General features: G+C 38.0%; 1 protein-coding gene across 10 annotated transcripts in view; it reads left to right on the forward strand.

Moving 5' to 3' along the window:
- Nucleotides 1-25,707, forward strand: part of SPATA6L (spermatogenesis associated 6 like) — a 49,717-nt gene that overhangs the window by 10,299 nt on the left and 13,711 nt on the right. For 7 of the 10 annotated variants that reach the window (XR_005121926.2, XR_005121925.2, XM_037493424.2 and 4 more), the window contains exons 5-11: nt 1,917-1,958; nt 8,812-8,936; nt 14,209-14,286; nt 16,593-16,820; nt 20,160-20,262; nt 24,150-24,184; nt 24,874-25,070. Coding sequence is in view for 8 of the 10 variants with exons in the window: in XM_037493424.2 (XP_037349321.1) it covers nt 1,917-1,958; nt 8,812-8,936; nt 14,209-14,286; nt 16,593-16,820; nt 20,160-20,262; nt 24,150-24,184; nt 24,874-25,070 (808 nt within the window). In the remaining 2 variants the exon portion in view is untranslated. The remainder of the gene's footprint in view (nt 1-1,916; nt 1,959-8,811; nt 8,937-14,208; nt 14,287-16,592; nt 16,821-20,159; nt 20,263-24,149; nt 24,185-24,873; nt 25,071-25,707) is intronic. The other 3 variants (XM_037493430.2, XM_037493431.2, XM_054689818.1) reach the window with 2 other exon arrangements.

Here is a 25,707-nt window from a genome sequence, read left to right on the forward strand (position 1 = left end):
CAGAGGCTGCGGACAGCTTCTCAGTGGGGCGCTCAACAGCCTGCGCCATCAGGGAGGCCTGTGGGCTGTCTTGACTTTCAAATTTCTTGGCATTTAAAATTCTGTCCTCTGGGTAAATACCTAGGAATTGGAATTGCTGGATCATGTGGAAGCTCTGTCTTTAGTAGGTTGAGGAATCTCCACACAGCTCTCCACAGTGGTTGGACCAGTTTGCACTCCCACCAGCAGTGCAGGAGAGTTACTTTTTCTCCACATCCTCGCCAACATTTGTTGTTGCTAGTTTTTTTAATATGTGCCATTCTCACTGGTGTAAGATGGTATCTCATTGTAGTTTTGATTTGCATTTTCCTGATTGCAAGTGATGTTGAACATTTTTCATATGCCTGTTAGCCATTTGTATATCCTCTTTGGAGAAGTTTCTTTTTAGCTCTTCTGCCCATTTTCTGACTGCATTATTTTCTTTGTTTTTGTTGAGTCTCGTCAGCTCTTTGTAGATTTTTGTGATCAGTCCTTTATCATTAGTGTTGTGTGCAAAATTTTCTCCCAGTCAGTGGGGTTTCTCTTTGTTTTGGTTATTGTCTCTTTTGCTGTGCAGGACACAGAAACATTAATTCCAAACAGCACCTGCACCCCTATGTTTATAGCAGCACTATTTACAATAGCTAAGCTTTGGAAACAACCCAAATGCCCAAAAATAGATGATTGGATCAAGAAGATGTGGTACATATACACAATGGAATATTACTCAGCTTTCAAAAAAGATAAACACATGCAATTTGCAGCAACATGGATGGGGCTGGAAGGGATCATGCTCAGCGAAATAAGCCCGAAAGAAAAAGAAAAATACCGGATGGTCTCACTCATAGCAGGAATCTAGAAAACCTAAATAAGGGACCAGGAAAAAGAATAACTATAAGCAAGAAAAAATCAAAATCAACAAACAACTATGAACCAGAGACACACTATGGGGTGGGGCGGGGAAAGGAGGGTTGGGGTCAAAATAAGGGGATTGCAATTGTATGAAGAATATAAAAATAAAATTAAAAAAAATTAAAATTCTGTCCTCATCCATTCATATGTTTTTTATGAGTCCACAAAAGGAGAAATTTACTTTTATTATCTGTTTTTTCCCCAGTTTTACTGTTATGATTGTTATATGGCATTGTGCAAGTTTAAGGTGTCTAATATGTTGATTAGATATACTTATATCTTGCACAATGATGACCACTGTATCATTACCTAATACCTTCACCACATCACTTTTTTGCCATTTCATTTTTGTGCTGAGAACACTTAAGATCTACTCTCTTATAAACTTTTAAGTATATAATATAGCCTTACTAACTATAATCACTATTGCTTATTTAAATATTTTCATTTTTAATATTTTGGGGGAATTATCTTTTGAGATTTTTTATTGTTACAACATTTGTATTTGAAATTGCCTTTATGATTTCCACTTATTTCTTGTCTTTATAGGTTTTACACAAGGGCTTATTATTTCTAAATATATTTGAACTTGGGAAATATAAAAAAAGTTGTGTTTTATTTTATGTCTAATTTGTATAATCATATAGCATATGATTTTAAGCAAGATAAACTTCTATGTATTAATGGATAACAATTGTATTTTGATTTAATATCAAAGACATTTATTAGTTCAGTGATTTATGAGTACATTTTTAAGAGAGGAAATACTATATCCATTTTGTCAGTGCTTTTCAGGGGACAAAATGCTACTTATAACTTACTGCAAGTCCTCTATATATTGAGTTTGGAAATACCAGAGCCACTTTTGGTATGGCACCTATTTTAGTATTAATGTAAATGGAATGTTTGTGGCAATTTTAAGTTTACAGTTAATGAAAAACTCTGCAATTTTCTAGAGTATTAACATCTAATTTTTTCCTTTTTAGGCTTCCTAACCAGGTTTGAGTTAATACAGCTGGTACCTCCAGGTAATTTCCCAGTAAATGCATCTCTAAGTTCCAGTTTTCTCTCCTTTTTTCTCAGGCAATTTTCTCAAATTGCCTTTGTAATTTGATGCTTCTTGTGATTCCATGTAAATTTTAATATTTTGTGCTCAATTTATTTGAAAAATATTGTTAGTATTTTGATGGGGATTGCATTAAATTTATATATCGCTTTAGGCAGGGTGGTCTTTTTTTTTTTTAAAGATTTTATTATTTTTATATAAGAGCTGGGGTACAGGCCAGAGGCACAGGAGGGTGAGAAGATTCACCAGAGACAGAGCAGGGAGCAGAACAGGCAGACGACCAAAATACACTGTTGAGGGGAGCAACGGGCGCGACAGGAGAGGTCTGCCATGCCATGTGGGAATCTCCCTGGCTGGCCAGGAATCGAAACGGCTCTGCAAAGACTCCAGACAGCTTCACGGTGCTGCACTCAACCTGCTGTGCCACCGGGGAGGCCCTAGGCAGGGTAGTCATTTTGATTATACTGATTTTCCCCATCCTTGAGCATGGGATGTCCCACCATCTCCTTATGTCACTATCTGATTCCTATAAGAATGTCTTCTTGGTCTCACTGTATAGGTCCTTCATTTTCTTAGTTCGGTTGATTCTGAGGCATTTGAATCTTTTTGAAGCAATTATATATAAAATCATTTTCTTAAAATTTTTTCAAGTATATGCCATTGTTTAAGTATGTTGATAAGTTTGTGCAATCATCACTACTATCTAACTCCAGGACATTTTTATTACCTCAAAAGGAAATCCCATATTCTTCAATATGAATGCATTTCTCATTTCCTCCTCCTCCCAGTCCCTGGCCTAGCTCTATGAATTTACCTATTCTGGACATTGCTTATAAATGAAATCAGACAAGATGTGGCCTTTTGAGTCTAGCTTCTTTCATCCAGCATGTTTTCAAGGTTTATCCATGTTGTAGCCTAATTTCATTCCTTTTTATGTCAGAATAATATTCTTTATTATTATTATTATTATTTTTTAAAAGATTTATTTATTTATGCACACAAGAGCTAGGGTACAGGCCAGGGGTGTGGGGGATAAGAGACAGAGTGAGGCATAGAATAGGCGGATTGACTGAAGTACACTACTGAAGGGAGCAGCGGGTAAGTCAGGAGAGGTCTGCTGCGCCATGTGGGTTGCTCCCTGGTGGGCTGGGGATTGAACTCGTGCTGCAGAGGTTGCGGATAGCTTCATAGATTGTGTTCTAACCCCTTGTGCCACCAGGGAGGCCCAGAATAATATTCTTTAATATGGAGAAATCACATTTTCTTTTTCCACTCATCAGTTGATGGGTATTTTGATTGTTTCTAATCTTTGGATATTAGGAAATATTACAATGAACATTAGTGTACAAGTTGTTAGTTCTTTTGGATTTATATATGGCAGTGAAATTGATGAATCATGTTATAATTCTGTTTAACTTTTAAAGAAACTGCCAAACTATGTTCAGTTTTTACATTTTTAAATGATTAGGGAAAAAATTTAAAAGATGAATATTGAGCAACATGAAAATCATATGACATTTCAATTTTATTGTCCATGAAGTTTTAGTGGAACAAAACCATGTTCATTCATTCACATACTTTCTATAATTTCTTTCACACTGCAGTGACACAGTTGAATAGTTTTGACCATATGACCTTCAAATCCTAAGATATTTACTGTTTGAACCCTGTGCTAGACATGATATTTAGGAGGAAACTCTTCTGTGTGCGTTTGCTTAGTGGTGTGTCCTCTTCTTCTTACATATGATTGTGACAACCTTAAATTTAAAATTAACTTCTTCAAAATTTCCATTTTCCCATATTAGGTTTTTTGTTTTCTCTCCTTCTGTATAATATGACTGTCAGTGTCCTTTGATTACTTGTGGAGTAATGCTTTGGTATTAGCATTGCATTCTGGTATAAATTCCTGATATTTTAACCAATTTTTTAATTAGTCATGTTCAATGTATATGTATTTTTTCCTGCAAAATCATTGCATAATTTTGATATTTTGTTGCAAACTTCTCGTTTTCCTAAGAAGGCATGGGAGAAGGAAGGTGAGCCTGAAGATACCTCCGTTAAAGCCGAGTGGCTGTAGAGGCTCTTATGCCTGCTGGTTAAGGGCCACCAGTGGGGTGGAGTGAACCCAGGAGTCTGTAGCTCTTTTTTTTGCCTCTTGGTTCATTGACCGAAGCAGGTCCTGGAAATAGACAAGAACCCCATTCCTTGTGGATCTAGGTGTAGATAACTTTTATATGTCATTATTTTCTTAGGTAGGCAGAATAAGAAAGATTACAGATGTCTTCTGGCTGCTCTCAGAAATTCTCACTGAGTGTTTTTCAGCATAAAAGTGACAGGATGAAATCAGGACATTGAGTTTTTATTCAATACGTTTTTTTCTTACTTGACCCAGTTTTATGTTCAAACATATACCACTGTTAACAGACAAGTTATATTTTAGTGTGCATTAAAATAGAAATAGGCCCATTTTGTTATTATTTAATTTTACATGAATTTTTAAAGTTACCCATTACCTAAAAATTCTCACTGTAAAAATGTGAAATGACACAAAATTGTATAAAATAAGAATCAAAAGCCACATTCATCAGTAACTCCCAACAAATAATTACTATTAACAATTTGTTGTGTATCTTTTTATATCTTTTAAAATGTATTTCATATATATTATGTATTTGGTACACTCAATCAACCATAAAATAGATACACACACACACACACACATATATATACACACACACACAATATCTCTAGTGTTTAGGTTACATATGTTTATTATATACATTGGTTGACTATACATGTTATAGAACTTGCTTTGTAAAATCTAGTATATCCGGGCCTTCCTGGTGGCGCAGGTGGTTGAGCGCAGTGCTGTGAAGCTGTCCGCAGGCTGTGCAGTGCCAGTTCGATCCCTGCCGGCTGCAGAGCAACCCACATGGCATGGCAGATCTCTCCTGTCTCACCCACTGCTCCCCTCAGCAGTGTATTTCGGTCATTCAGCCTATTCTGTTCCCCACTCTGTCTCTGGTGAATCCTCACCCTCCCGCACATCTGGCCTGTACTACGGTTCTTGTATAAATAAAATAAATCTTAAAAAACAACAACAACGGGGGACTCCCTGGTGGCGCAAGGGGTTAAGACACAACCTATGAAGCTATCTGCAGCCACTGCAGCACGAGTTTGATCTCCAGTCATGGAGGTGACCCACATGGTGAGCAGACCTCTCCTGTCTTGTCCACTGCTCTCCTCAGCAGTGTATCTCAGTGGATCTACCTGTTCTGCTCCCCACTCTGTCTCTGGTGAATCCTCTCACTGCCCGCACCTCTGGCCTATACCCCAGTTATTGTATGCATAAATAAATAAATCTTAAAACAACAACAACAACAAAATAAAATTTAGGATATCCTAGACTACCATATGTTTTTCATTTGACCAGAAACCTATCTGTGAGAAGATTGAAAGAATTGTTCAAAACCATGATGACTGGAAAATACTGAAACTGGGTTTGTGTGCCCTCTTATAAGTTGGAAGTTAATCAGTTGCAAAATTTAGGCTTTATTATATTTGATTTCCTTTTGTCTATAATCCTTCAGTTTCAGTGGAATTTAACTTGAATTGCTCAAAGCAAAAATTTTACTCAGCTTCAGATGCATTACAAATTGATCTTTATCCAAGTTATGTTTGAGGGTGTACTTGGAACTTAGAACATGCCCTGTACTTTATTGCTGTCGAATGCAGAAATCCAGTTACTTGTTTTAGAAGCAACAAGACTCCCCCTGTTCTTCAGTTTAGAAAGGTGAGAAAAAGCTAATGGACACAGGGGGGCAGCCTAATCCTGCTTGATATTGTGGTGCTTTCTTTTTTATTAACCTCTTAAGCAAAACCCTTACTTTGGAATAAGTCATGCATATTCAGTACAGCTGAAATCCTATTTTGGTAGGCACCCATTCCCTGGATTAGAGCTTGATTTTATACTTTGATAGTGATACTAGGTGGCTGCAAGGAAAGAACTGCCTCAGATGATCTGGCGTGGAATCCTTATTTGCCAGGTGGCATCATGACAAGTGTCTTTATCTCTCAAAGCTTCAAGTTTCTTATCTGTAAAGAGGGAATCAAATGGGTCCCCTTATCAGGAAACAGCTGTCAATTCTGATATGCTCTATTAATTTAGCTATTTCTTGAATGAATATTGTTATTAGTATTATTCTTTTTCTTGAAGTCTCATTTGTTTCATTTTTTGAAAAGTTGTCATTGGTGGCACTATTAACCTATTAAAGACATGGAGTTATTTCATACATTTCATTTGGCCTGTGAGCTTGCTCTTCTTGTATGTTTATTATTTATTACCCACGCTCTTGCTGTAACATCCCCTTGGTTTGCTGACATTTTCATGCTGGGTGACAGTTGGATTTCTAGAAAATGACCAAACCAGAGAGACAGTATTGAGAAGCTTCACAGCGTTCTGTTTTTCTGAATACTATTTCAGTCTCTTTTTATCCCTGTGACTCCAAAGAGAGTAAATGAACTCACCTCTAATTCTCTGACCTCTTATTTTTAATTCTCGCTGAGTAGATAAAGAGTAATTTATTAAATATGTTAAGAGTAAATGAGAACTGGCCAAAACAAAGAAAAAAGGAAAAGCATATGTGTAGAGCATCATATTAAGCATATTATTTGTTTTCAATGGGAACATAGGACTGAAAACATGTGCTGTTCATAGTGGTCCCAGAGTAGAGGGCCCCTTGCTGGCTTGTGTCACGATAATGGCAGGTAATGCCAGGCACTGTGCACTTGCACATGTAATATAGTCCTTACATAATTTGCTCAAGGCCACACAGATAGTAACTGGGAGAGCAAGGAATAGAACCCAGATCTGTCTGAACCTAAAATGTGAGTTCTTAAAAACTGTACTATAGGTTTCAGTATAGGTACAGGTAGCTGTATTTTATTGCTAGTGATAAGTGAGGAAATTGTCACACCATTTCCCATTTTCAGGTTGCATGTCTAAGATCCCTGAGCATACTGTATTACAGGTACTCCCTACTTTCACGTTCATGAAAGACCTATGTTCATACCTGTTTTGCTAACTGAAAGAATCCCCAAATGAATTTTTGCTTTTATGATGAAAAGCAAAAATAACTGAGTGTTTGTTTTGCAGCAGCTGTTCTAGAGGCAGCACACTCCCTGAGCAGTGAGAGAGGCCAGTGAGTTGGAATTGAGCCTCCTCCCTGGGAACTACTTTATCCAGGCTGTGTATTTATCATATCACTCTTGCTTTTGCAATGTTAGTGTTATTTTAGGCTTTATATGTTATTTGGTATACTTTGGTCATTTCTTGGGGGGTCTGGCAATGTTAAAAAATTTTCCAAGTAAAGTAATGGTAATGCTTCTTTATGCCATTTCAGAGACACATTCTATTTTCATATACGGGGGAAATTGTATGATTTTCAAAATGCCAAAAGGGTCTTGCTAAAGATACAAACAAAACAGAGTTCAGTTGTTCCTTTATTTACACAATACCAGCACTCCTGAAAATTAAGAGTATTTTTTTTTAAAGATTTATTCATTTATTTATTTAAGCACTGGGGTACAGTCAGAAGCAGGGAAGGGTGAGAGAATTCACCAGAGACAGAGCCGGGAACAGTGAAATACACTGCTGAGGGGAGCAGCGGGCATCAGGAGAGGTCTGCATGCCATGTGGGACCCTTGCCGGTGGCCGGGGACCAAACCGGCACTGCAGAGGCTGCGGGCAGCCCCGCAACCCAGGGCTCAACCTCTGCGCCACCGGGGAGGCCCTGAAAATTAAGAGTATTTTAAAAATTTTGCAAAAAAACTGTATATATGTAAAAGTTAGATTCCAGGCTCAGATAATTATAAAAGTTTATCACCTGAAAGAATGTCTGGTAGGACATTAGATAGTTGTGTTGGAGTATCTTTTTTTAATTTACTTTTTATTGAGGTAACATTGGTTTATAACACTGTATCTGATTTAGGGGAATAGGGTCACACCTCCTCAGTTGTATGTCACCATACCACACCCACCACCAAAGCACTAAAGACTACTGTAGACCACTGGGCCATTCTCCGCTTTATTCCACCTTCAACCTCTCTCCCCCTTCCCCTAGTAGTCTCAATTCTGCAATCAGATTTCTAGGGTTTGTTTTGGTTTAGTTTTGTCTGCTCCTTTGTTTTGCTTCTCTGTGGTCCACATGAGTGAAATCATCCCATATTTTTCTTTATCCTTGGTGCAGGAGTATCTTAAGCATTGCAGAATGCCCAAGCTCCTTTGATTCCTGTGCATGGAATGTTCCCGCAAAGTTCAGAAATGTCTCTGGGGTTGGTACCAGCACTGCTGAGAACCATAGCCCTGGCTGTTCTTAGGGCCACTGGAACACTAACATCCCTACATCACAGAATACCTGTCCAAACTGTAGAGTCTGTGTGAGCAGGATATTGTCTGCCTTATTTCTGTTCTTTCCCTGGAAGCTTGCCCAAGTTATGTCCCTGGAAAGCATTTGTTGAAGGAAAAGATGGATGAATGGAAAGATAGATTTTCTTCTTTGTTCTATTTTGTGGAACAACACTTTAAACAGTCTTTTTTCCCCTTTGTTGTGACTTGGGAAGGCTTTTAAAAATTATCTTTGAGATAAAAATTAGTCTAAGTCATCTGCTTCTTGATTAATAGATGCTATGATTTCAGTATCTATTTTTATCTGATCCCACTCTCCTATCTAAGCTTTTATTTTGTTAAACCCAGGGATGTAGTACATCATTTTCAAAGTGTTTATCCATTTACGTCTTTCCTTCTTTCTTTCTAGTGTGGGAAGAGTTGGCCTATTATGAAGAAAACACAAGGGACTTCCTTTTTCCAGAGCCCAGGCTGACAACCCCACACACTGGGCTGTACAGAGAGGTGCTCATGAAGACAGTTGCGGGGTTCCCAGTAAGTGATGCTGCCCAGCTGGGTTTTCATTGGGAGAGAAATTTTGGGGACCTGAACATTTTGTTCCTGATAAACGGCTTGATCTTAGGCAGGTAACTTCATCTTGGTTCACAACCACTGATGTTCTGTTTAGCAGTGCTGTTTAGGTACCCCCTGAAGTACCCAAGTATATTCCCACGCTTGATCTACCTCATCAGGCTAAATCTTTGGTGTAGTCATACCGTTCCATAATTATTAAAAGGTCACTGATTAACTGAAAGATTTGATATCAGTTTATTTGATCATAGCTTTTGTTTTAGTAGAAACAACAGTGAAATAGAGTAGTTATAGTATAACGCTAGCTTATGTTCATTCTGTGCTTTCAATTTTTCATGTATGTTTTCTTATTTTCTTCATAACTATTCTCAAATCAGCCAAAGCAGGTTATGGTCTACATTTAATGGTGGGAAAACTGATAGAGGTTCCCAGACTGATATTATTGAACGATCTTTTTTTAAAAATATTTATTTTATTTATACAAGAACCGAAGTACAGGCCAGATGTGCGGGAGGGTGAGAGGATTCACCAGAGACAGAGTGGGGAACAGAATAGGCTGAATGACCGAAATACACTGCTGAAAGGAGCAGTGGGTGAGACAGGAGAGGTCTGCCATGCCATGTGGGTTGCTGTGCGGCCGGCAGGGATTGAACTGGCACTGCACAGGCTGCGGACAGCTTCACAGCGCTGCGCTCAACCACCTGCGCCACCAAGGAGGCCCTTATTGAAAGATCTTAAAAGACACAGTGGTTATTCAGTTGATGATCTGTTTTGGGAACATTATTAGAACCCCAAATCAAAAGATTTTTTTATTATTTTTTAAGATTTATTTATTCATGCATACAAGAACCAGGGTATAGTCCAGATGTGCAGGAGGGTGAGAGGATTCACCATGACAGAGCAGGGAACAGAACAGGCAGATCGACTGAAGTACACTGCTGAGGGGAATAGCAGGCGAGGCAGGAGAGGTCTGCCACACCATGTGGGATTCTCGCCGGCTGGCCAGAATTGAACCTGCGCTGCAGAGGCTGTGGACAGCCTCACAGAGCTTTGCTCAACTGCCTGTGCCACCAGGGGAAGCCCTCAAAAGATTCAATTTGGTGTTATATGTGATGATTTCTAACACTGCAACAACTTTGAAAATTTTCTTGAAATTTTTTTTTTACTTGGGTGACCTCTATTTTAAGGGCCACATCTTTGTGAATTATAAAAAGCATACTTAATACTCAACTTTCCTGTTACAGCCCCCATGAATTGCTATTATTATTTAATAAAATGTTATTTTCTCTACTTTGTTGAAAATACTGTGCAGAATAGAGTATGCAGGACCCATGTTTCCATGATACTTATGATGACAGCTACTAATTCTATTACTTCAAGCAGCAAAATTAACCAAAAGTTGTGCTAATCAGAATTCCTATAACTTTATGCCCTTTGTAATCCATGGTGATTTGATTTATATCCCTGACACCATTTTTTTTTTCTCAGAGATATTCTTTGTATGTCACTTATATCTATGGTACTGTAAGATGCTTGCCTTTATTATTTTGAGTTAACAGGATACTACTCTTAAGAAGCTGAAAGGGGATGAAAACTGGTGAGAATAGAGTGGGAGATACTTTTTATATTAACTTTGGTTTGCTCAAATTCTCTATTAAATAAAAACCATCTATAAACATTGGACTGGATTTCAGCTAAGTATCAAGACAAAGAGAAACACATTTTCTTATATTTTTCCAAATGTCACCACGGTTTAACTTTATGAGCATAGAACATTGTATTTATAGTTATTTATTAGTGCAGGTAATCATCAGAGAAAGAACTTCAAAAGTGTGAGGAAAGTGGGCCTCCCCTGGTGGCGCAGTGGTTGAGTGCTGGGCTGCGAAGCTGCCCGCAGCCTTTGCAGCGCTGGTTCTATCCCTGGTCCCCAGTGAGGGTCCCACATGGCGCTCAGACCTCTCTGCTACTCTGGTGAATCCTCTCACCCTCCTGCACTTCTGACTGTACCCAGTGCTTGTATACATAAATAAATAAATCTTTAAAAAAAATTAAAAAAAAAGTGTGAGGAAAGAACCTCATGCGTTAGACATAAAGTGGCAATTTTTTTTAAAGATTTATTTATTTATGTATACAAGAACTGGGGTACAGGCCAGAGGTGTGGGGGGTGAAAGGATTCACCAGAGACAGAGTGGGGAACAGAACAGGCAGATCAACTGAAATACGCTGCTGAGGGGAGCAGCAGGCAAGCCAGGAGAGGTCTGTTGTGCCATGTGGGCAGTTACCTGGCCGGGGATTGAACTCGTGCTGCAGTGGCTGTGGACAGCTTCACAGGTTGCCTCTTAACTCCTTGCATCACCAAGGAGGCCCATAAAGTGGCAATTCTTAGAAGGAAGTTACTCAAACTTTCATTTTTTTATTAGTGATGTGTTATTATTTTACATCCTTGTTTGTTTTTCTACAACATAGGATTTTTCCCACAAATTGTATTTTAAACAGTTTCTAAAAAGCTCAATTTCTTTAAAATGTTCTACAAAGCAAAATAAAGCCAATTGCTGAAGTTTTCATAGTAACTGATATTCATTGTGTGCTCATGAGAGGCAGGCACTGTGCTGAGTTCATTACATGGATTATTTTACACAATCCTCCTTAACCCGAAGTGACTATTTTTCTTTTCCTCATTTGATGGATGGGGAAGCTGGTGAAGGTAACTTAAGAAATGTGCTTAGAGTCTTAAAGCTGATGAGCAATGGAGCAGAGATTATTGTGCTGACCTGTAGGACTTCAGCGTTTATACTTTTGGTCACTGCATGGTGCTAGTTCTCTCATAATTATTTACACTCTGTGTCCAATTTTATTTATTTATTTATTTATTTATTTTCGTAGAAGAACTGCGGCATAGGCCAGAGGTGTGTGGGGGGGTGGGGTTCACGGGGGGGTCTCGTATAAGAGGATCATCAGAGACCAAGTGGAGAACAGAACAGGCAGACTAACTGAAATACACTGCTGAGGGGAGCAGCGGGTGACACAGGAGAGGTGTGCTGTGCCCTATGTGGGTTAACTGCCTGGCCGGGGATCCACTCAGGCTGTAATGGTGATAGTGCTGAGCCCTAACCCCTAGGCCACCAGGGAGGCTCTGTGTACACTTTCTTTTCATTAATATTGTAGGAAGCAGGAGTGAATTACATGTACAAGTCAGGCAAACCATTTCTTTCATTTATTTTTCTTTATTAACTCATTAAGAATTAGATATATTGCCTTCACTAAAATGTGACTTTTTCTTTGTATTTTCACATTTTGTTTTATTTCACTGGATACTGTAAAAGTCCCCACCCTCTCCTTGCCTCTCCAGTCCCCCCTTTTCATGCTGAGATCAAGACTTCTCTATTTTGGGGAATGTAATCTATTTTCTTATTAGGTGAAGACTAAATTTATGAGGTAAGCAGAAAAGAATGTTATCTCTTAAAATTAACTTCAATGAATTTTATTTTTTTTGCAATGATTCTAGAAAAATCTTACGTTTAAATTAATTTATTGATCTAAATGTTGTCACCATCATCTCATCTCTAAGGAGAGCAGACAACATAGAACCTGTAAATTGCAACTCTAAACTGTTATGCTAGATCAGCACTGTTGTGAAAAAGCAAATACATCCTCTTTATTGCCTGTCAGTCATTGGCAGGAATGGAGATTATATAAACCTGACAAGTATGTGTTACAGGGTGTGGATTCTTACTGATAGGGAACCCCACCCTCTGTCTTTGCAGTCCGACTAGGCGGTTGTAGTATTGTTAAGTGTGGACTCCGATTGTCTGGGTTTATTTTATTCATTTATTTTAAATTATTTTATATATTTTTTACATCGTTTTTCATTTTTGCACAGCGTATGCATTTTCATCTTGGTTAAAATTCCCACCACCCATTCAGTTTTGTAACTCAATGACTGTGTGACTTTGGGTCAATTACTTCATCTTTGTGTTAGCGGAGATCTGTGTTCATGGTTTTCCCAGATCTTTTCTTTTAAACACAGAAGTGCAAAAAAAATGAGGTCTGGAAATTGATCTAATGAACAAAAAATTGGGGTATAAAATATAAAGCAAGTTTTTCAAAGCAAGTAAGTAGAGAAAGAGAAACTCTGTCATCCTCTCCCTATGTGAGCTCATTCAATTCTGTAATTCAATTTAGAGTAGTTAACTACATTAACAGCAGTGCCAGGATGCCTGGGTTCAATTCCCAGCTCTGCCATTACTAACTGGACAGGTTACTTAAACTTCTACAAGCAGAGACACTTTTAGGACCTATCTGTTGGATTTTTTGTTAGGATTAGATGAATTAATATATGCAAAATACATAGGCCATTTGGAAGGGAGAGTCAAGAACACTTAAAAATCTACCCTCTTGGGCCTTCCTGGTGGCGCAGGGGTTAAAGTCTCAGCACTATCAAGCTATCGCCAGTCACTGTGACATGAGTTCAACCCCGGGCCAGGGAGCTAACCCACACGATGCAGCAGACCTCTCCTATCTTGCCTGCTGCTCCTCTTAGCAGTGTATTTCTGTAGATGTGCCTGTTCTGCTTCCTACTCTGTCTCACTCACCTCCCATACCTCTGGCCTACACCCCAGTTCTTGTATACCTAAATAAATTAAAAAAATCTTAAAAAAAAAATCTAAACTTTTAACAAATTTTATAACTTGTTACATATATAGTATTATATATTGTATTTTGTAGTATTGTAAATTATTTTATATATATTTAATATGCAATATATATTAAATATAATATTGTATATACTATATATGTATGCATGTAGTATTGTAAATTGTAGTTAAATTTCTTACATTGGCTCTTCAGAACTTTTCATTTTATATAACTGAAACTGTATCCTTTGACCAATAATACCCTATTTCCTGCACCCTGCAGCCCCTGGTAACCATGATTCTTATTTTCTGTGTCAATGAGTTTGACTATTGGTAGATTCCCCAGATAAGTGACTTGTTTCACTTGACGTAATGTTCTTCAGGTTCTTAGTTGTTGCAAAGGGCAGATTTTATTTCTTTTTTAAGGCTGAATAACATTCCATTCTCTATTTATTCTGTATATATTTTAGATAATGTGGGTGGAGTATGCCAACCAAAAAAAAGAGCAATTAGGTTCTTGCATATTTCAAATTAGGATGGGATGGGTAAAGAACCTGTTTCCAATAATCTTACTTGCTTCTTTTATGCTGTTTTATTTTTAGGGTATTGCTCCCAAATTAGAGTTTCATACATGGACAGCCATCAGAGAATGTGCATTTTTGCATGAAAACAGATTTCTTGTAAGTGTAATCATGAAGCCAGTGATAGAAATGTCAGGAATTTGAGACATCCATTAGCACTACCTCCATTTTACTCTCATTCAGTCCTGATTTCCCTTATTGTCTATAAATTGGTAATCATGTAAAATCTTTTCTAAAACAAATGACAAATGAGTGAAAGTAATTTGTAAAGCTCATTTAAGTTATTTACTTGTCATCCCAAATCTAATTCGGGGTTTTGGGAGATACTGTGAAAATGTGGGCTGTGGATTAACAGTACTGAATAAGGGTCATCAATCTGTGCAAGTCCATCAAGCCTCAGGGCATAATAACTCATATAATGGGAGACCAGCAAGTGCTTTTTAGGAAGGCATTAGCTGCTTTTTAATTTTTTTCTTACCCACCATTTTCTGCAATTTGTCTGATTTGTGTGTATGGTGAGTTTTCAGTCTTTCTTTTATTCCACTATTCTAATCTTGTCTCAAAATCTTAATTTAGATTCTCTTTTAAGTGTAAACTTGAAAAAAGAAATTTTATTATTTTCTCTTATAACAAAAGTATCCCTTTTATTTTAGAAAATTAGAAAATACAGATAAACAAAATGGACAAATTAATTTTTTGAGTGTATTCTATACATACATACAAATACACATACACTTTTAATTTTAAAAGATTGGGATCAACTATACTGCATATTATTTGGTACCTTTTTTTTTCCAGTTGGTATAACATGCATGTGTGCTCATGTCCTTATGTATTCTTATGCTAGGCAGTTTTTCATTGCTTCATAGTATTCCATTGTATGGAAGTACCATAATTTGTTTGGTCAATCATTTCTGGGGTTTGGTACTTAACAGATTTATCAGTCAGGGTCAGTCAGGAAAACAAATCCATTTTATTTTTTAAAGAAAGACTTAATGTTGAAAAAAGAAAAAAGGATATACAGGTAAGAGGGAGGAGGAGGAGAATAATGAGTAATAGAGATAGTAATTGCAAGAAAGAGCTTTCACTTGCTAGGGCTGTGGGAACAAAGGGAACAGATTCTGTCAACAACATAGAAGCTTGAGAAAGACACTTCAGAGAAATGGGACCCAGACCTCTGTGTGTGGGGGCCTGCTTTCCTGGGTGCTTCCTTAGGAATTCAGTTAGGTCTCTGATGAGTTGGAACTCAGGGCTCTAAGGAAGGACACGTTCATTACTGGTATCTTGGAGATTGGCGGAAGGATCCTGTAGGACTAGAGTAAAATTTATGAGTGCTGGACTATCTGAGAGGAGCACAGTGAGCTAGTCTGACATTATGGGGAGGGGAGGCTATACATTAGAACCATTTGTTACTACCAGGCGAAGAATGGCTTCTGGGGTGGTATTGACAGGAATAGAATGAAAAACTGGAAGCCATGAGTTCCTTCCTCCTCATCTTGTGATCTCCCTTTAATGCTTTTTTTTTGTGTGTGTTTATTTATTTATTTTTTATTATAAATTTTATTTTTATATTCCCTATACAATTGCGACCCCCTTATTTTGACCCCAATCCCTCCCCTCCCCACCTCCCACCCCCCATAGAGTGTCCCTGGTTCATGGTTGTTTGTTGATTTTGATATTTTCTTTCTTATAGTTATTTTTTTTCCTGGTCCCTTATTTAAGTTTTCTAGATTCCTGCTATGAGTGAGACCATCCGGTATTTTTCTTTTTCTTTCTGGCTTATTTCGCTGAGCATGATCCTTTAATGCTTTTTAGTGCTGGAGTTGAATGAAACAACTGGGAGAGCAGAAAGTAAGGTTGCAGAGAGCTACACATTATCATAAAGTTGAGGATAGAAAGACAGTGGAGCTGAGAGGAAATTGTTTTTACCACCAATATATTGGTTTCTAATTTTTGACTGTTATAAGAAGTTTTGTAGCTATACACAGCCATAATTATTTTCTTATAATAAATTCCTTTGAGTGAATTGCTGGAACCGAGTATATGATGAAGTCTTACCTCTCCTCTCCCTTCCCCTTCCTGCCTCTCTCCCCTTCTTTTCTCCCCCCACTTTTGACTTGGGGAGATGCAGAGTTGGTATCTGACATTTTCCAACTTTCTCCTAATACAAAATAATCTCACTGTTATTAATTGAAATGTATTAGCAAGTTATAATCTTAGTGTGATATTAAGCTGAGCTGAAGAAAAACTTAGATAAATGACCTGTCTTGTTATTATTTTGCAAACCTGTATGTTCCATCTTCTTGGTTAAACAAAGGCCAGTTAAATACAGTTATATTCTGATTGAATTTTCTTTTCTTTCAAAAATTTCATATTAAAAAACATTGTGTTTTTTTTTCCCCCAGGAAGAAAGATATAAGTCACAAAAGCCTTTTTATACATCCTGTGGATCAAAATTCCACTTAAGTAATGTAAAGATGAAGCCAAAGGAGAGTAATCTGGACAGCCTGCCCGAAGGCATGCAATCCTGGGCACCCTCTCCACATTCCACCAGTCGTTTCCTGCAGGACCAGCCAGCTCAGTTGAACCTTAGAAATAATTTCAAAAGCAAACCTCCGTTTGTAGTTAGACATGTGAGCCTAAAATTATCTTTCAGAGCCTTTGGAATGGAGAGGGTATGAATGGGAGTGAAATAAAGGAAGGTTGGGCCATAAATACAAATGGGTAATATTAAATAAAGAGGGAATTAAAGCTAATTAAATAAATTATTATATTAGGTTCACATCCTAGAGTCATTGTCAGGAAACCCTATAATGATGTCTCCTACAGAAACTGGCTCAGTAACTGTCAGCCATTGCTATTTTTAATTTTTTAAAAGTTATTAGTAGAGGGTGATGTCTATACATGCTAACCTGTCATTATCCAGAAGAATCAATGAACTGACAGGTGTAGAAAATGCTTAACAAAGGCTGGCATATACTCTGTTATCAATAGAAAACTAAAGCTTCATCAATTTTAAAGAAAACTGCTTGAGCTCTTACTGAGATTGTTTTTCAGTGACCATACTTTAAAGCAGATAAAAAACAATGCTGTCTGCAGGAAGAAGCAGTGATGTATGATACTTAGAGTCTGAAATGTTATTATTTTAGATGTAGGCCTTAGGAAATAGTGGGCAAATTTATTCATACCAGTTCTCTTAGTCTCCTTAATTTATTTTTATTTTTACCACTAAAAAGATTGTGGAAAATGATGAAAAGTTCAAGAAAGGAATTAACTATAGGCTTGCCAGCATAATAAAAATATATTAAAAAATTTATTTAATTTTTTTGCATTTTTACACTCTTTATACTCACAAGACTTTTTACCAAAAAAATGTAATTATACTGTATATACTGTATATACAGGTTGATTTTGTATATACAGGTTGATTATACTGTATACTGTATATACAGGTTGATTTTGTGATATATACAGTTCATGCTACATTAAAAACATTTTCTATATTATTTTTTATTCTTTTTTAAAAAGATTTATTTATTTATGCATACAAGAACTGGGGTGCAGGCCAGAGATGAAGGGGGTGAGAGGATTTACCAGAGACAGAGTGGGGAACAGAACAGGCAGACTGAAATACACTGCTTAGGGGAGCAGTGGGTGAGACAGGAGGGGTCCACTTTGCCATGTGGGTTTCTCTCTGGCTGTCTGGGGATCGAACTTGTGCTGCAGAGGCTGCAGACTGGTTCATAGTGTGGTGCTTAACCCCTTGCGCCACCAGGGAGGCCCTATTTTTTATTCTTTTTTAAAATTTAAAAAAAAGGATTTATTTATTTATTTATTTATTTATTTATTTATACAAGCACTGGGTACAGTCAGAAGTGCAGGAGGGTGAGAGAATTCACCAGAACCAGACCGGGGAACAGAACAGGCAGACTGACGAAATACACTGCTGAGGGGAGCAGTGGGTGCGGCAGGAGAGGTCTGTCATGCCATGTGGGACCCTCACCCGTGGCCAGCGATCGAACTGGCACTGCAGAGGCTGCGGGCAGCTTCGCAGTCCAGCGCTCAACCGCTGTGCAACCAGGGGAGGCTCCCTATTTTTTATTCTTAATGAAGATTATTCCTCATTCTAATTCATAACTTGTTCTCCAGAGTATTAACTATTGATATTTTTGTCAAGTTAACTACTTGACTTTAAGAAGGGGTAATGCTTGTGTAGTAGATGTAAATATGAAGTGTGGTTAAGTCCCAAAGTCAAGGTGCTGTTGGGATGAGCATATATAAGGTCTACTTATAAGTGGAGCACAGATCTTGTTTGGCTCGAAGCTAGAGAATAGCTTTTTTTCTTCATGTTTTCCTGGATAAAAATGTGTGGCAAAAACCTAGCTTCATAGAAATATTGAATTGTGTTTATTGGACAATCTAATTTATTCCATTTGTTATAAAATTCTCTAAAATCAGTAGTCTATGCCATTATTACTAAATAAATCTTGGTAGAATTTTTAGAGAATGACATTTGCTTTGTATTTATTTTATTTAACAAGTTCTCATACTTTTACTATGTGCCAAGCCCCTTTCTAAGTGCTTAATACATAGTAACTCTATTTAGTCCAATTCCCTGATGGTGTCTCAGGATTCTTTAAGAAAAAGCATTAAAATTTAGATGTGAATATTAAAATTCTAATCAATTTATTTCTAAAGTAGAATGAATAGTGACATTATGACCTGTTTTCTTGAAATTAAAAAAAACAATCAAAAATAAATTAACAAGATAAAAAACAAAAACCAGCAACTCTATGTCATAGATACTCTGGAAGTATCCCTATTTTTTTTAAGATTTATTTATTTATTTATACAAGAACTGGGGTACAGGCCAGATGCACGGAAGGGTGGGAGGATTCACCAGAGACAGAGCGGGGAACAGAACAGGCAGACTGACAAAATATACTGCTGAGGGGAGCAGCGGGCAAGACAGGAGAGGTCAGCCGTGCCATGTGGGACCCTCGCCAGCCGGCTGGGATTGAACCAGCGTTGCAGAGGCTGACGACAGCTTCACAGTGCAGCACTCAACCGCCTGCACCACCAGGGGAGGCCCTGGAAGTATCCCTATTTGAATTATTTTGACCTGTTTGCAGATCATGTCCAATTTTTCTTTAGGAAGATGTGGTCACCTTAAGTAACATAATAATCACTACTGTTATTTCTTTTTTGCCTCAAGAATATAGACCCTGAGAAGGGAATGTGGAAGATTAAAGTGTCACTGTGATAATCCCTTCTCTTCAAGGAAAACCCTACCTGGGCCAACACTGGCCATACTGTTTAGGAACTTGGAAATTGGTCCTATTTTAAAAGATTGTGAAATAAATTCATTTGTTGTTCACTGGGCTGGATCCTTACCAGTGATTAGAATGTAATATGTGTTCAACTTTAGTTCATTACACTAACATTTAGCTAACATCTTCATGTTCTAGCCTCACTGATTATAGGAACAGTCAGGTTACCCTAGTGAGTATAACATTTAAAGTATTGTTGGGTATAGTATATTTTTTAAGATTTATTTATTTTATGCATACAAGAATGGGGTACAGGCCAGAGGTGCACGGGGTGAGAGGATTCACCAGAGACAGAGTAGAGAACAGAACAGGCAGATTGACAGAAATACACTGCTGAGGGAAGCAGCGGGCGAGTCAGGAGAGGTCTGTTGCGCCATGTGGATTTCTCCCTGGCCGGGGATTGAACTCGTGCTGCAGTGGCTGCCATTAGCTTCATAGGTTGCATCTCAACCCCCTTGCACCACCAGAGAGGCCCAGGTTGGGTATAGTATTCTTAAGTACTTGGAGACTGTGATTTAATTTGCTTCCAACTTTTCTCACCTGTTTGACCCATGCTGAGGCGGAGAGAGGCATTACAGCTAATGAGGAGAGGGTAATGTAGCAAAAGTAGATTCAAGTCCTATTTATTTCCTTTCCTCTTAGGTGGACAGTGCAAAGCCCTTTGGTGAGAATATTTCAGATTATCATTCCCAGAAGTCTAGAAGAAAATCTAATTTTTCAGGCTTTCCATATCTGATGAAAAGAGGTACTTGAGTTTCTTGTTACCTTTATATATTTCTCTATGGGAAAATGAATGCTTTCTCCTTATAAATCTTTCATTCTGAGGAGTCAAAAATTACCTTGTAAACTTGGGGCCTAATTCTCTAGTCCCCTCCAGCCATGGAGTTTCCAGGTATGAGTCCTCCATAGGCTGAATCAGCTAAGTATGGTCTCTTTCATAGTTCTCCTAACTGTTGAAGGAGATTGCTCTGAGTAGCGTGATCACTGAGTGTGTTCTGGTGGCAGCAGGGAGCACACTGGTGTGAGCTCCTTGTAAAGGCATCTTTGATAGCAGACAAATAAGACTTACCATTTCTTTGGATGGGGAAAAGCAGGGAATTAGTGGAGATCAGGAGATGTAATATCTGCTTTATAAGAGTCCATGTCAGTGAGGAGGGGAGTCAACTCTATCTGAAGCAGTTAGGTTAAGGAAGGGGGGATCTCAAATGTTTAGGTGTCAGGACCCTTTTGCATTCTTAAATACTATTAAGTATTTTTGTTTATATGGATGATGTCTGTGGAACATTCAGAATATTAGAAATTAAAAGTGAGAAATTTTTAAAACACATTCCATTAGCCAGTAGAGTGACACATTATGTAATTTTGGAAAACTCCATTATAAGTTGTGAGAGAATGAGAGTTAAGAAAGGTTAAAAGTTAAAAAGGCAACTCATATCTTATTATTATTACACAGTTTTGAGTTGAGAGTCACTGGGTTAAGGGGTCCCCTGGAGGCCGTTACCTTGTGAATGAAATACATGAACCATGTCAGCAATGAAGGCCAGAGCTGTGAAGTTCAGTCATTCCTGAACTAGAGAAGGATGGTGGTTGTCATTCTCTTAATTCCTGGTGGGACCAGACCTACACCATCCTTGACTACAAGGTTTCCTATCTTAGGCTTTCACATTTGTACTTTTAAGGGACTGTACAGTCTCTTAAGGTAACTCAAGTCAGTGTTCTTGGAACATTGTGTCTATTCAGACAGCCGTCAACCAAGGACAGGGTACAGGGTTTCAAGTAGAAAGTGCTTCATCACCTCTGACATTTAAGTCATTTGGATTGAAAATCACCCATGTAGCCTACAAAAGTAGCACTGCCCTCCCCCTTACTGTGATATCAACTAGCAGTAAATGTCCTTTCCCTGGGAGGACAAGTTAGATTTACTGCTGGTTCAATTACAATGTGACTCATTTATCACAGCGGTCTCCGCCTTTGTCTTTTCTTTATCCTGACAGGTGAAGAATGTTTTTAGGTTGCACATCGAGTTTTTTTTTTTCATCATTATTCATTTTTAAACAATATTTGCTTCCTCACACCCCCTCAGGTATAGAGTTTCCTTCACCAATGCACCCGTGCACCATCACCTCAGTCCCCTGTGCTCCTCCCTCTCTCACTCTGATGCCTCTCCCTCCTTCTCCCCTGCAGGATGTCTCTGATTTATAATTGTCCGTTTTTACCTTGTTGTGTTTTGTACTGTTATTATTTTTTTACACTGATGTCTTATTGGGTTTCCCTATATTCCTGCTATAAGTGAAACCATCCAATATTTTTCTTTTTCCTTTTGGCTTATTTCACTGAGCATAATTCCTTCTAGCTCCATCCACGTTGCTGTGAATGGCATGTTTATCTTTTTTTGACTGCTGACTAATATTCCATTGTGTATATATGCCACATCTTCTTGATCCAGTCATCTATTTTTGGACATTTGAGTTGTTTCCATGTTTTACCTATTGTCAATAGTGCTGCAATAAACATAGGGGTACAGGTGTTCTTTTGAATCACTGTTTTTGTGTCCTTTGGGTAGATCCCTGTGAGTGGAATTGCCAGATCTTATGGTAGCTCCATTTTCAGTAGACTGAGGAACCTCCTGACAGCTTTCCTTAGTGGTTGGACCAGTTTGCACTCCCACCAGCAATGTAGGAGAGTTCCTTTTTCACCATATCTTGACAACATTTGTTGTTGTTTGTTTTTTTGATATGTGCCATTCTTACTGGTATAAGGTGTTATCTTAATGTGGTTTTAATTTGCATTTCCCTGATTATCAGGGATGTTGAACATTTGTTCATATGCCTGTTGCCCATTTGCATTTCCTCTTTGGAGAAATGTCTTGTAAGTTCTTCTGCCCATATCTTGACTGGATTGTTTGTTTTTGTTGAGTTGTGTGAGTTCTTCGTGTATCTTTTTGATCAATCCCCTATCAGTTGACTGGAGTGCAAAGATTTTTTCCCAATCAGTAGGGTATCTTTCTGTTTTGGTTAATGTCACTTTTGCTGTGCGGAAGATTTTCAGTTTGATGTAATCCCAGCTGTTTATCTTTTCCTTGACTTTCTTTGCTTTGGGTGATGTTATTGCGATGTACGTCTTTAGTGTTTTACCTATATTTTCTTCTATATATTTTATGGTTTCAGGTCTTATGTCCAGTTCTTTTATCCATTTTGAGTTGATTTTTGTGCATGGTGAAAGGTAGTGGTCTAGTTTCATTTTTTTGCATGTGGTGGTCCAGTTTTGCCAGTACCATATATTGAACAAACTGTCCGTGCACACCAAGCTTTTGTTACACCTACATTTAGAGAAGATGTTCCGACCTCTGGGCTCAGATTCTTGGAATCCCTGTGGCTTCTGAGTCAGACCTTTGCTTAGGTCACCTGCGAGCTCATTCATCCAGGCGTAAAGTAGAATAAAGCAGTGACTCTCACACTTCGCTATGCACTTAGGTCACCTGGAGATCTGGTTATCTGCAGATTCTGATTCAGGAGGACTGGGTATGTCCTGGGATTCCTTTTTCTAACAAGCTTCCAGGTGATGTGATGTTGCTGGTCCTTGCACTGCACTTTGAGAAGCAAGGGAACAAAGTCAAGCTCCCTGTGAAAGGGAGTGCCCAAATTCAGTAACAAGAGGGCTACTACGCCATAGGGCAGGTTTGTGATGATAGGTGAATAGGGCTTTAGCATTGTCAATTCTCTGCTCACCAGGGGTGGGGAAAAGGGGTCTTCTGGGACATGGTGGATACACACATATGGGCATGCTCAAAGGGTGTGACAATTACCAGGCTTTCAAAATTCCCTTTAATATCTTCCTCCTTCTTCCTTCAAGCGAGCAAGAGGGGAATCAGCAGTCTAGGAAAAGCCCCTTGACACTGCCTAAGCCCCAGTCACACTGGGAGAAGCTATGATGGCCTTAGCATAATCTTGCAAATACTCATTCAATAGCTTATTTTTTTTCCAACCTGGAGAGAGCCAATTTAGTCTTGTTCTTTTCTGTGTGTATTATTACTTCCTAGTTACTCTTACCCTCCTCTGGCACTAGGTCTGCTTATTTATTATGATTTAGGGTAATCATAATGATTTACATTTTGGCCACACTGTTTTACAAACTCTTATGTATTCGTTGTCTAATTTTAACATCTGTGTGTACCTTGGAAAAGTGCACTCAAGATTTCCTGCATAAATAGAATTCCACAAAAACCATGTATAAAGGGGATGTCATCAGAAGAGGAACAGGATTTGAAATTTATATTAGAGCTACATGGCTTTCTTTTAGGCTCTGGCATCTGGGTAAATAGAAGTTTTTCGGGCTATTTAAGAGTTACTGAACTTATTGGTCACTTTACTTTCTCTTTACCCTTTCTGTATCCACATGTGCTGTCATACAATAAATTTGATGACTTTAAAGAAGACAGAAAAATTCATAGATAGAATTGCTGTGACTGAAGGGAGACTTAAAAGTGATAGTAATTTTAAAGGGAGAATTTAAGTTCTTAATTGTTCATTCATTGTATAATATTTTTGCACTGCTGTGAAATAAATGTAATTGTAGTTTTAGGGGTAACTGGTAATAATAAGTCATTGAAACACCTGTTCCTCTTTCTTCTAGCTTCTTCTCTTGACAGCCTTGCAGCTAACATAAAGGTAATTTTAGAAGTAGCATTTGTACAATGATTTATTCCCAGCTATCTTATGTCAAATATTGTGCTTTTCCCAATGAATGGTGGAAAGCATATTTCCAGCTAATGTTGCTTATGGAATTGCTATAGTTTAACTAGAATTTAACAGGCACCCAAACCCCACTCTATACTTTGTCATAGTTAGTTTTCCCCCTTATTTAAGCTCTTTTCATTTTTAGGATGAGGGTGTATTGAGATGACAGACCCAATACCTATGTTGTCAGTAGGAATTTTTATTGTTTTTTCTCTAATCAAATACCTTTCTTTATACATAAAAGTGGTAAATCATGTGTTCTTCAAACTTGATTGATGAATAGATGTATGCCAAAAAAAAAGGTATAGTCTTCTTATGTCATAGCATTTAAATATTTTGTTATAAAATTGTATCTTCCCCAAACCCAAATATCCCTAATCCTCACAAATCAAGTGCAGTGCATCCGTTTATTTTGGCTTGCTAAAATGTGCCAAACATGCAGAAATTACGTTACCTTTCCGTGACCTTGCCCTAGTCTTCTTTTATTGCTGGAGATCCTCTGGGCAGGTATTCTGTCATCTTTCTCCCAGTTCTCTTCTGTGTTCTACCCCACCCCCATTTCTAAATTAAGCAAACAATAACAAAACTACCACTAAAGAATAATGCACATTGTTACTCAGGTTATCAAAGAGCCAGATGAACGGATTATTTTAAGGAATGAATCACCATCAACTTTAGATTCAAGTAAGTTTGGAAAACTCTCGCTCAATTACAGTAACCAAGGGGATGCTGATTTCCACCAGGAAACTTCATTTGCCACTTCCCAGCACTCCAGGTCTCTCAGTCCTCTTCTGGATCAGCCCCTTCTCCGAGAAAGGTCAGCAGCAAGCAGCCATCTCTTGCTTGAAGAGCACGTTATTGTCTGCATTGAGTCACCTGGGGATCTTGTTAAATTACAGATTCTTATTCAGGAGGATTGGGTGGGACCTGGAATCCTTTTCTAACAAGCTTCCAGGTGATGTTGATGTCGCTGGGCCATGCACTGCACTTTGAGAAGCAAGGGAACAAAGTCAGGGACTTTGCCCAGCAAGGGACTAAAGCCAGGTTTCTTCATCAGTTTTCTTCCTTAAGATTATTCAGCTAGTGACTCCTAGATATGAAAAGTTGTAAATTCCAGGTAAGAGTTGAGCCTTTCTCTTGCATATTCTGCTGGAAATGGGATAGACATACAACTTGGCATAAGTGTTATATATTTTTATCTCATAAATTTAAAAACTTATGCTTTTCATTTCACCACTATGTAAGTGCTCACCTTAGAAATTTAGAAATTGTAGAAAAAAAAAGGAATAAAAAAAAAATCACCCATAGTCCTGCCACTCAAAGTCTAACATTAAGATGTGGGTGTAGTTTCTCTCTTTCTAGACATGATTTCTTGGTTATTTATATTGTCATAAAAAAACAAAAACAAAATAAGATTGCATAAATCTGTAGGGCAGCACAAAGATGGAGAGCAG

This window comes from Talpa occidentalis, unplaced genomic scaffold (genome assembly GCF_014898055.3).
Source record: "Talpa occidentalis isolate TD23 unplaced genomic scaffold, MPIMG_talOcc4v2.1 talOcc4.7, whole genome shotgun sequence".
Classification (NCBI taxonomy): domain Eukaryota; kingdom Metazoa; phylum Chordata; class Mammalia; order Eulipotyphla; family Talpidae; genus Talpa; species Talpa occidentalis.